This window comes from Nicotiana tomentosiformis, chromosome 4, assembly GCF_000390325.3.
Source record: "Nicotiana tomentosiformis chromosome 4, ASM39032v3, whole genome shotgun sequence".
Classification (NCBI taxonomy): Eukaryota; Viridiplantae; Streptophyta; class Magnoliopsida; order Solanales; family Solanaceae; genus Nicotiana; species Nicotiana tomentosiformis.
The window spans coordinates 130,404,337-130,417,155 of record NC_090815.1 but is presented as its reverse complement, the minus strand read 5'-3'; the positions used below and the strand labels follow the sequence as shown (position 1 = coordinate 130,417,155).

General features: G+C 35.7%; 1 protein-coding gene across 1 annotated transcript; it reads left to right on the top strand.

Annotated features, from left to right (window-relative positions):
• Positions 1–7,607: 7,607 nt before the first annotated feature.
• On the top strand, positions 7,608–10,882 carry LOC104106646 (protein SPA, chloroplastic). Its single transcript, XM_009615233.4, has 5 exons — positions 7,608–7,970; positions 8,077–8,160; positions 8,515–8,566; positions 10,257–10,413; positions 10,561–10,882. The coding sequence occupies exons 1-5, from the start codon at positions 7,806–7,808 to the stop codon at positions 10,580–10,582; spliced, it is 480 nt and encodes a 159-aa protein (XP_009613528.1). The 5' UTR covers positions 7,608–7,805; the 3' UTR covers positions 10,583–10,882.
• The last annotated feature ends 1,937 nt before the right edge of the window (positions 10,883–12,819 follow it).

Here is a 12,819-nt window from a genome sequence, read left to right as displayed (position 1 = left end):
CCGAAAGTACATTTTTCGGGGTTGAGCTTCATGTTGTATTTCCTCAAAATCTCAAACGTTTCCTGCAAATGGGACAAATGGTCCTCTGCGCGCAAGGACTTAACTAGCATGTCATCAATATAAACTTCCATTGATTTACCTATTTGTTCTTCGAACATTTTATTTACTAGGCGTTGGTAAGTATCCCCTGTATTTTTTTGCCCGAACCCCGAAGGGCATCACGTTATAACAATATGTTCCATATTTGGTGACAAATGAAGTCTTTTCCTGGTCCCCCGGGTTCATCTGGATTTGATTATACCTGGAATAGGCATCGAGAAAAGTAAGGATCTCGTGGCCGACCGTGGTATCGATCATGCGATCGATGTTGGGCAGCGGGAAAGAATCTTTGGGGCATGCTTTGTTCAAATCCTTATAATCCACACACATTCTATGTTTGTTCCCTTTTTAGGCACTACAACTACATTAGCTAACCATTCGGAATATTTCACCTCCCGAATGGACCCTATCTTGAGAAGTTTGGTTACCTCGTCCTTTATGAATGCGTGCTTTACCTCAGACTGGGATCTTCTCTTTTGCTTCACCGGTATGAACCTAGGGTCCAAGCTTAGCCGATGCGTTGTTATGTCCGGTGGGATCCCTGTTATATCTAAATGGGACCAGGCAAAGCAATCAATGTTATCGATAAGAAATTGAATAAGTTTCTTCTTGAGTTCGGGGCTCAACCCCGTTCCCAGGTATACCTTCCGTTCAAGACAGTGCTCGATTAGTGTGACTTGCTCCAGTTCCTCAATCGTGATTTGGGGCGTCGGAGTCATCGGGAATCACGAAGGATCGAGGGATTCTCTGATCATCATCTTTTTCGATCTTCTGGTTATCTGGTCGGGTCAAAGCCGATGTCTGTGATTGCTATTGGGCGTCTCGTTCCCCTTCTGAGCCCGATCCCTTTACTGGTGAAGGCAAGGATATAGGTTTCGCTTCCTCGACGGCGAACATCTCTCTTGCGGCTGGTTGTTCTCCGTACACTATTCTGACTCCTCTCGATGTTGGGAATTTGAGGACCTGGTGTAGGGTCGAAAGTACAACTCTCATGTTGTGGATCCATGGCCTTCCGAAAAGGGCGTTGTATCTCATGTCACTTTCGATCACGTGGAACTTCGTTTCCTGTATGGTTCCAGCCACATTTATTGGTAGAATTATCTCGCCTTTGGTGGTTTCACATTCCATATTGAATCCGTTTAGAACCAGGGTTGCAGGTACGATCTGGTCCTGCAGGCCGAGCTGTTCTACGACCTTCAATCTGATGATGTTGGCCGAGCTACCTAGATCAATCAACACACGCTTAACTTTAGTTTTATTTATGAGTACAGATATTACCAGTGCATCGTTATGAGGTTGTATGACTCATTCTGCATCTTCATCATTGAAGGACAAAGTTCCTATGGGTGTATAATCTTGAGTTCGAGATTGTTTTTCTATCACAATTGATGTCTTAGTGCTTTTAAGAACTGGTCCCTGAGGGGTATCGGCGCCGCCGACGATCATGTGAATGACGTGCTGTGGTTCTTCTTGTTCGTTTTGCTTGACGAAATCCCTGTTTTTAAAATGGTTCTTCACCCTATCGCTCAAATATTCTCGAAGGTGCCCTTTGTTGAATAACCGGGCTACTTCCTCTCTTAGTTGCCTGCAATCTTCCGTTTTGTGGCCATGGGTGCAATGATATTTGCACATTGGATTGGGATTCCTCTAGGCAGGATCAGTCTGCATGGGTCGAGGCTATTTAGTGTCTTTGATGCATCCGATAGCCGAAACGATGGCGGATGCATCAATGCTAAAGTTATATCACGATAACCGAGGTGCTTCCTTAGATCCGGCAGGCCTATCGAACCTACTTCTGTTCATCAGTCCCGGGACCCTTGACCTTGATCACTTCTTTTGTTATTTTGCCTGAGGTTGTGTCTCGATTCACTGACTCGATGGCTTCCGTTATATGGTTGGTATCGATCCCCGATCGGACCTCATTCTCGATTAGTATCCCTTCGAACAGCGGGTTCAGACCCCAATTGATCATCTTCGACCATAATTTTTGATTGGTACCGATTGTGCACGTCGGCCCACGTGATGGCTGGGTATTCAATCAGGTTATGCTTTAATCGCCGTGAAGCCGTCGAACTTCATTCGTTCAAACCTTGAGTGAAAGCCTGAACAGCCCAATCGTCTGTGACTGGTGGCAAGTCCATTCGTTCCATTTGCAAACGAGATACGAATTCCCTCAGCATCTCGTTATCCTTTTGTCTTACCTTGAAGAGGTCCGATTTCCTTGTTGCGACTTTTATGGCGCCGGCATGTGCTTTCACAAAAGAATCTGCTAACATGGCGAACGAGTCTATGGAATTTAGTGGTAGGTTGTGATACCAAATTATCGCTCTCTTTGAGAGGGTCTCTCCGAATTTTTTTAACAACACAGATTTGATTTCATCGTCTCCTAAATCATTGCCCTTGATGGCACACATGTAAGAAGTGACGTACTCGTTGGGATCGGTCGTTCCGTTATATTTGGAAATTTCGGGCATACGAAATTTTTTGGGGATTAGTTTCGGGGCTGCGCTCGAGGGAAAAGGTTTTTGCACGATTTTTTTTGAATCTGACCCTTTTATCATTGGTGGAGCTCCCGGGATCTGATCGACCCTAGAGTTATAAGTTTCTACTTTTTTATCAGTGGCTTCGACTCGCTTTGTGAGTTCCTCGATCAATTTAGTAATTTCGGGAGTAGTCCCCGATTCTTGCTCATTTGACTTCACTATGACTGGCTCCGTTCTGTGGGTGATTTCTCGAGGTGGACTGGGCTCCGACCTGCTTTGTAGTTGAGTTTGGCTATGCAACTGAGCTATTGCTGCCTGTTGGGGTTGCAACATTTTGAAAATCATACGCAAGCTAACGCCGTTTTCCTCGACGTTATGGGTATCTCGAGCTGCAGACCGAGTGCCACCATGGATGCTATTCTTAGGTTCAACATGGAGGTTCGCCTCAATGGCTACATGCGAATTGATATCTATTGGCGCTCCGATTCGAGCTCCAACGACATTTACAAATGGCCTTTCGGTACTGGGTGTCAAGTTATTGTTCTCATCTTGAAGACCGGCTCCGTTGTCGATTGGTGAATCCATTTGATTGGTAGTTAGTCATTGCTAATTCGAAATCCAAGATATTTTTGGAACCGAGCGTAAAACACAACAGTGTGTTGCTTCAGATTCGTATTAAATAACCACTGTTATTCTTATCCCCACGGTGGGCGCTAAACTGTTTACCCGAAAAATGGATAGAGTTAAATTTATACGTAGTTCTAAGGATATGTGGCGCAATTTAATACAAATTGTAAGGATAAATAGAAATATAAGTATGGATTGCAAAGAATGCAAAATGGATAAGGTTGTAAAGAAGATGAATTTTAGGATTAAACAAGTGGAATCAATTTAAGAAGCTTGAAAGAACAACTCTTTTACTATGTGAGAATATCGTGTTTTGATTACAATGTAAGCATAAAAAGAACTTACCCTGACCAAAATGATAACCATCCCTTTTTATAGTAGAGAGATCTTACTTTAAATATAATTAAAAATACATAGTGGGAGACCATGATAAGTCAGCTTTTTCACAATTCCTGCCGAGATTCTCTCCTCTAGTGGGATTGCAACGGCTCTTGTCTATGAGCTCGATATGGACTCGAGTCTTCGGTCTTGACTCGAGCTCTTGATCTTGGCTAGATCGATTCTGACTTGGACCCTTGAATTGATTCGGGATCGATGTTGGTCGGTCTCTGGATCATAAACTCGATAACTTTACTTTGCATCATAGCTCAATTTAGATTCGGGCTCGATGCGGATATCGGCCCATCGGACTCGAAGTTTGTTTGTACCATCTTCGGAACCCGACTCGAAATCTCGCTTCGATCGATTATGTTTCGAACTCGATCGATCATACGAAGGCTGAAATTTATTTCGACCGCATACAATGATACTTACCTTGAATTCAGTATCTTCCAAGAATTATATAAATTGTGACACCACCAATCATGTAGCTTGTCAAATTTCCTCCTTTGTCTGTATTTTCAATATATATAGTCAGGCCAAAAATTAATGAAGGGACTCCTCCATTGAGAAAATATGCAAATATCCTAAAGTTTTACAACTCTTCCCTTCTCCCCCCTCCCCCCCCAAACCTCCTCTGATGAGTCATTATTCCTTAGATTTCTAACTGGTTTTAGCATCGATAAAGAGTGTGGTTAGTTTGATGTTTCGAGTTCGAGTCGTAAATATGAAGTATTTTTTCGTAGGGAGCGCTATAAAACTTCATATAGTAGACATTTCATTTGACAAATGATATCTTGGTAAAAAGATTATAGTATATACGAATAATCAATCGAATTCACTTGGAGAATCTATGAATTCTAAGATTACTACTTGAAGTTATGATTATAGGAAAGCCTTGGATACCTCGTTTTGGAAGATTTTATTCGAAATGGTTACAATTCCTTAAAAGGCTATATTTGCCAATATAGTTACCATCACATGCTTTACAATAATGGCCTGCGCCTGTCGCTCTCTCACACTTAACCCATAGCTACCCACAACTAGCTTTTACAAACAACCAGTCCCTTTTCTCTTCTTCATTTGACAGTTGGCTTCTTGCTTTTAGTGGCGGATTTAACTTAGTACTATATATATTATGGTATATTGATAAATATTTGTTGCCATATGTCAAGATGGTGTACAAAAGTCATAGTATACCGTTCTGCATAAAATTTAGATTCAATTTGGGCGTTTGGTTCGAGACAAGTTATATTGCGATTCATTATTTATAAATTGTAATGAATTAATTAGAAATGCAGAAATTATAATCTAAAAATTAGTAATGTGCAGACTGATCATGCATAATTGTAATGCAAGGAGTAAAAAAAGTATATATATGCGTGTGTGTTTTATTTATTTTTTCTTAACACATGAGAATTATTAAAAAAATTAATCTAATACATGTATTACAATTCATAACATTCTTAACTCGTATACATAAATTCCTACATAATTTTTGTATATATTATATGTCACCAACAAGTATAATATTCCTTCCGGTCCATTTTAATTGAATTTTTGGTCTTTTCTTGTGTCCACAATATTTAATTTTTTCAGATATTAAGAAGGAATTACCCCCTCCGGTCCACGATAAGTGACCATTTTATATTTCGCACAACCATTAAGGAAATACGAACTCCTAAAGATAAAAAAATATATTTACTAAATTAACCTTAATTAATTGTTACCTTGACACATTGGAATATGTAAATAAGGGCAAATTTTGAAAAAATAAATTAATTTCTTCTTGATTATGTAAATAGACACTTATTTTGGATCAAAATAAAAAGGTAAAATGGTCACTTATTGTGGACCGGAAGGAGTAACTTTTTTTTTTCTTTTCAAAGTTGTCCTTGGAGTAAAGAGCCCGGAATATTTATTATATTTTCAATAAATAAGTTAAGGCTAATATAATCAATTTTATTGTTAATTAATATTAAAAGATGAATTTCTTAATAATTATAAAAATAACCAAAAAAATTAATTAAAGTGGTCTCGAAGGGAGTACAAAACAATGTATTGTAATACTGAAATTGTGTCAGATTTACATAAATCTCCTCTTCTCCCTCCTCCTTCAATATTTTGTACACCTCAGTCAAAAGAATAAAGCTGCAATAATTGGATTTTATTTTATTGAGAAAAGCTCCTTTAGCTCATCTTTTCACAATCGAAGATTAAGAAAAATGGAACAAAAGAAGACTGGGATTCGGTGTAAAACAAGTTCCACCTACCAAAAAATCAAAACAGTCGAGCTTACTATTTTTCATTTTATTGAATTTAACACGAATGTAGTGGAAATAATGAGGAAAACATTGTGTGCTTTGAATTTAATTAGTCAGATTGTTTTAATTATTGATGATTAAATTCCATTATCTAAAGCAACTATGTTATTGATGGCAACAAGTGACCAGCCAATCCCTTTCATAATTTAATGTTCAACTTCATTTGTATTAATTATGTCTGTGCATATACGTATCAATCGTAATTAGTTACACTAGTGTTAGCGTCAATACCAACAAATGCATAAATTCAAAATGTATAAACTCACAAGAATTACCTCTCAATTCATTGTTACGAATGAGTTGAGCCGGATCGTGAGATTACATGTTGAACGTCCGATGGCACTTTGCTCCGACCTGAGCTATGCAACAACGATATCTCCCTTAATTCTTGCCGTAAGCAGGGGCGGCTCGACGTATTTTAGGACGTAAAACCAAACTTTAATGAGGGACCTTAATGTTTTTAATTTTTTTAATTATTTGAAGTCAATTTTTCTAGCTTTTTTAGATGCAAAGTTACTAATAATTTTCTTATAATAAATTTTTTTTTTTTATCAAGAGCACCTTTTTGAGATTGTATTAGATTTTGAATTCTTCTTATTTTCTTGAATTTTTCATAATCCGATTCATACTTTCTATTTGACATACTTATCTTCTAATAAATAATCTAAAAATGCACTAAATAGCAAAATATTAAATTTTAGATGAGAAAATAATAAAAAAATAGAATGATAGAACCTTGTTCAAGAACGGATAACTTGATATCAAATTAAATTTTCTGCTCGAGTATGCTTGTCGTAAGACTTGAATTATGAAAATAGAACGAACAAAAAGCACTCCGCTATTTCTTGAATCAATACACTGAACTCTGAACTCTGAAGCTCCACAATAATGCTTGATATTTGGCTATTGCAGAATGGAGGCATGAATAATAAATTGAAGAACAAAGTATAAAAATATAATATAGTGCACATATTTGTTTTCACTTTGCTCGAGAAAGTTGTGGTCCACTATCTCAAATTTGTGTTCTCTTTTTATGCAAATTTCCCATGTATTGTTTCACTTTATAGTTTTTTTTAAAATTTTTATTTTATTATATATATAGAACTTAGGTATAACCAAAAAATGGGGCCCCCATAAATGTGGGACCTAAAACAATTGCTTTACCCGCTTTATGGCCGCCCCTGGCCGTAAGTGCTTGACGTCCCCAGTATGGGACTCGGAATATGGCCTAACATCAATGAAGTAGTAAAAATTATAAAAAATCATGATTCAAATTTCAGTGTCCGACACATTTTTCATATTTATCTAAATCTTGGTAAGCTTAATTATTCGATATTTATGCTAGTAGATAATTAATAGAATAGTCAAGGTGCTTATAAGTTCGCCATGAATATCACATCAAACTTAAAAACAATGAACAAAAATTGTTTATAGGGTCGAGCAAGTTATCCTTTTAGACATCCAGCCACAAGATGAACCATTTTCTCTTGGGCCGTATCCTACTGATGGGACACATTCTTTACAAAAATAGCCGACTGAATTTACTATTTATTTTTTAGCTAGTATACATATATTATATACTCCATTAATTATAGATATATATATATATATATATATATATTTGTTGAGAGAGGCTATTTAAGTAAAGCTCACCCATTAAGAAAAAGAAGAAAGAAGAAGAAGAAGAAGAAAAAGAAAAGAACAATGAACTGACTGGTAAATATGAAATGTGACCCCACACAATCCAATGGCCAAAATGGATAGCTAAAAAAATCACTTCGTGTTAGTTCACAATCCAAATGAACTGTCTTCGTTTTCTGATTGCAGAAAAACCATAGCCAAACAAAGAAGCAAAACTAAAGCCATAAGTGAAATATAGAATAGAAAAGAGGAAATGTTAACAGCACCTTCACTTTCCCGCTTTAAATCTCCATTTGTTAGCTGTCCTCTTAAACTCCCTTCTTCTTCTTCTTCTACTTTCTCTCAGAAATTTCATCAAACACAACGTTCACCAAATTCTTATCCATGTGTTAGAGCTGCGGATCTTGATCAAAACACGGTTCTCTTCTTTATCAAATTTCCTTTTTTGTACTTTTCTTACATAATTATTTCTTAATTTTGGTTTTGACCACATTTTTGTGTGTTGGTAATAATGTACTTGGCAGGTTATTGCAATTACAGTTGGGGTGGTCAGTGTTGCTATTGGTATTGGAATTCCAGTTTTTTATGAGACCCAAATCGATAATGCTGTAAGTTTTTGTTTATTTTTATGATAATATGCCCTTTGGATAAAAAGTTGTACCTTTCTTGCTTGTTGCAAATGACATTAAACTATATGCCACTTAAGCAGTCAAAGAGAAATGAATGACTTTTGTTTATTTATTTCACGACTCTTTCAGCTGAAATTTGATATATTCTTTGTTTAGTCCGAGGGCGGATCCAAAATTTGAACTTTAAAGATTATGGATTCTACACTAACGATTTCAAGTACTAATAATGAGATTTTTAAATTAAATATTTTCATAATACAAATGCACCGAACCTGTAGATTGCCTTCTAGCTCTGTCCTAGTGTTTAAAAGTTGATAACTGTACATTTTGCAGGCCAAACGAGACAATACGCAGCCCTGTTTTCCCTGCAGTGGCAGTGGTGCACGTAAGTTTTTCTCGAGCTAGAGTTTCTCATTCTCTTATATCTTCAAATTTTCAAATCTATTAGCACCAATGACCCTAGAAGGATAACGTTATGACTACAGACTACATATGTACTTAAAAATGTGATTACTACATTTTTCATTGGTAGCACTATACAATAAATTTGAGCTGAAAGGCTGTTCAAGGAGCAGCAGAACTCGTCTGGTGGTGCAAAGTGTTTTATTTTACTATGTATAAAATAATTTAAGGCAATTAAATTAAGAGAGAGTTCAATGTCCACCCCAAATGCTTGGAAATTTAGTTTCTTTTCTCAAGCTTACGATAAATAGTGAAAACTAGTAATTTCTTGTTATGGAAAGAGTGCATTGGTTTAATACAAGGAGACAAAAATGTGTGTGGTTGTATTGCTGAGTTTACACCTGTAAAAGGTGGTTTTTCCAGGTAAAGTTTCATTCGCCATTTTGAAATGAGACATGGGAAAACATCTACTATAGAATAAGGGCAAAATTTTCAATGTACTAAAGATGAAACTAATAAGTAAATGTTCTGATTCCTTTATAAAAAATGAACTCTGATTCATGCCTTCATATAAGAATGCTCTTGTACTTTTCTGATGGTTTTTGGCAATGAAAAACATATTCACCATCCTTGGTTTCCCTCTATTATGTTCAAATGGTTCGTGTATTCAATATTAAGATATAACTTGCATGACTTGTTATTTTCCCATAAAAATGGTGCTTCTATTTGCTATAGATCTAGTCATGTTAATTCCCAAAGAAGTTAGATTTCGCTTTGAGCTTTCCTCAACTCTTATCTTAATTATGTTTTTGCGTGTATCAACGATCAGAAGTTGTGGAAGTCCTAGCAAAGACAATAAACTAAACCACATTTCAAATGCTTCCATAGATCTTCTGCTGGCTGACTGAAAAGTTTGTATATCTTTGAATTATTATGCATGACTTGTTGATCAAAATCGCAGACATAATCCGATAGAGCAAATTGTGCATTTCTTATAAAGCTTTCCAAAGTGATTATAGTATGTATTTAGTATTTTTTTTTTTTTTTTATCATATAACTCGTATGGCATTTCAGAAATGTCGTTGGAGGGCGACGGCCATCCCTTCAACCCCCAAGCATATATCTAGTTCCTTTAAGTAGTTCCGAATTAAGCTTCCTACACGAACGGCCAATTACTTGATGTGCTTCTAGGATATATGTGGCTCTGATCTAACGCTTTTGTATTTGTTGTTACTTCGTTCTGGCTAAACTTGAATTTCCCTCCATAAATGAAATCATTGTAATTGTGAAGTGTTTTAGCGCTGACCGTAATTGTGTAGTGGAATCTGCTATGGAGTTGTTCGTTAAGGCAGAGAGTGATAGAGAATGGTGATTTATGTTTCCTTAAAATTTGCTCGTAGACTAATCTTGATAATTGCAACCTGAAACATCAAAGTGACTCCTGGGCGTTATGTGCCATTAATGAAGGTGTATTGACCAATGCAGCGCGGAAGAAGAGAGGGGAATTGATTAATTGAACCATATGATCTTAGTGAGGTTCGATTATTCAAAAGCTCACTTCAGTAGATTGTCTGATCAATGACTGTGTAGAGCCAGCTAATCATTAGAAGCTAACATCAGTTTTGAGGACTGACTTAGAGCTAATACTTATGAGGAATGGGTTTATACTGCAGAGAAATGCAGATTTTGCATGGGTACTGGCAGTGTGACAGTGGAGCTTGGAGGGGGTGAGACAGAAGTCTCTCGGTGCATCAACTGTGACGGCGCTGGTGGTTTGACTTGCACAACATGTCAAGGCAGTGGCATTCAGCCTCGATACCTTGATCGCAGGTGAGTGACTATTCTTTACACCTCTTTATCACACACAAAAGAAACTTATAACTAATGCAACTTCTGTTCAAATATTGTATGATAAGGAGAACTAAGAACTCAGTCTTAGAGAAACTAATATTGAGAGTGCCCTTTTCTCTTGGACAGGGAATTTAAGGACGACGATTAAGTGGAAGAACAGTCACCATGGATGCCACAGCTTGTTTATTGTCTAGAAGACCTTGTCATTTTGACATGGATATATTGACTAAATTTATGTAAAATTCAATTCTCTTTCTCCTCTCTCTACTTTTTGTCTGTTCAATTTTTCCTTTTGCATTTTGTTCTTACATGTAATCATTAACAAAATGGAGTAATACAATGATCTCAATACCGGCTTTGTCCAATTGCTAGCTGTTGTAAAAGAGCCGAAGATGGTTTGTTTGAAGAACCTTTGAGGCAATGAAAAAGAGCAGTTGTGTGGATCTAACTTATATACGCTAATGGTGTAAAGAATTTTTATTTTCTCATTGTAATTTAACTTGTTGTAGCGAGTAGTCTGTCTTATTTTTCAAGTTACTAATCCAAATTTCTCGTTGAGATAGCATCAGATATCTTTTTTTTTTCTTTTGTTTGAATTGGTTAATAGACAATTGGACTCTTTGGTCAAAAGAACTTCCCTTCCCCACCTGCTTCTCTTGCAATTCACAAATCACATATTGAAATCTTATGCTGCCCCTCTTTAACACAAATTAATTGTTCAAACCACGCTCCCTAGGTGAAAGATATGACTTACAAAATTGTTAAAATAGATTAAGAATCAAATAGAAGAAAAATATCTCAGAAGACGTACAAATATGTAATCCATTGGCTTAAAGCTAGTTGTTGTAATGCTTATATTAGTTTTTCGTGTTTCACAAAAGTCTGTAAGAGTTCAGTTACATATTTGTATCTTAGCATAGAGATAATAGAACCATTAATTTATTTTCTAAACCATTAGAAAGAAAGAAAGAATACATAGACATGGAAACAAGAGAAAGTGCAAGGCGAAAATTCAATCTCATAAGTAAAAAAAATCTTGGCAGGGACAACTTTTCCCTTGAGCCTTATCAGCACAAATTCACTGTTTACTTGTACTAGCTAAATACATACATTATAAATTGATTATATAAAATTATACAATATAATACATAAGTTATACATATATTATACCTCAATCAACTATTTTTAGTTTAAGCGGTTAAGATGACGGCTAATTAGGTTAATTCTTCTTATTCCGGACCCTAACTTGGACACCAGATACTGTAAAAATTGCTTGGGGCGCCCTATTTGGTCGACCCTTTTTAACTTGTACCCGTTTTATTTTTTCTTTTGCATATGTACCCGATATTTTGTTAAAAATATTTTAAAAAGACAATTTTACCATTATTCAATAAAAGACGTTTCTCTCCAAGTATACAACTCTCTCTCTCTCTCTCTCTCTCTCTCTCTCTCTCTCTCTCTCTCTCTCTCTCTCCCCCCTCTACTTTCGCGGTTTTGATTGTTCTTCTCTGAAATCAAATGTTTTTCGCCATTGCTTTCTACTCGTTTTTATAACTGTTTCTTCTCCAACAACATTAAGTATAATCACATATACGATTTTAATGGTTGCTTTTGTTCAGTGATTTTATCGGTTTTTAACTGTATTTACGATGTGTACGGGGTTTTCATTTACGAGCAGTTTTATGATTTAATTTCTGGATTTTTTTGTTGTTGTTGATAGTAGACTTAGTTGAATCGTTTTCCTTTTTGATTAGTGCTAAAATAATTTTCTAGATTTTACTTTGATTAGTGCATTAGCTTTTTAGGTTTTACTTTTACGATTAGTGTTTTTAGGTTTTTTGAAACTCTGTTTGTGTTTTTGATGAAAATGCTATATATTCTTCAGTGATTTTTGGAGACGTTAAAATTTTCAAAAAATTGAGACTCAAATAGATAATACTATTAAAGTCTGAAGTTTATAATACTTCAAGCATAACTTAGGCCTGTAAAATCTGAAGTTAGAAGGCTTTAAAACATAACTTAGGTCATAATGTTCTGAAATTATTTTTAGAATTCTTTGATTTTTGGTCTGAAGTTATGTTTTGATTCTTTTTGTGTCTTAAGATATGCCATGAATTATTCTTAACTTCAGACTTCTTTTCACTTCTTAACTTAAAGTCTGAAGTTAGAATGCTTTAAAATATAAATAAGAAAATGTTCTGAATTTTTTTTAATGATTCTTCAATTTTGGTATGAAGTTATAAGGCTGTAAAACATAACTTAGGTCATAATGTTCTGAAGTTATTTTTTTCACATGCTAACTTTTGATATCTCAAAGGAAATGAGAGTGAAGTTATATTTTTTTTTTTCAATAGATGGCATCTAAGAAATTCAAAGCACCTAAAG

Bases quoted from the DNA above. Each gene is read 5' to 3' on its own strand.
- LOC104106646 (XM_009615233.4), top strand. From the start codon at position 7,806: ATGTTAACAGCACCTTCACTTTCCCGCTTTAAATCTCCATTTGTTAGC. The intron at 8,161-8,514 runs GTAAGTTTTTGT...TACATTTTGCAG, and splicing joins AGACCCAAATCGATAATGCT to GCCAAACGAGACAATACGCA. The intron at 8,567-10,256 runs GTAAGTTTTTCT...TTTATACTGCAG, and splicing joins CTGCAGTGGCAGTGGTGCAC to AGAAATGCAGATTTTGCATG.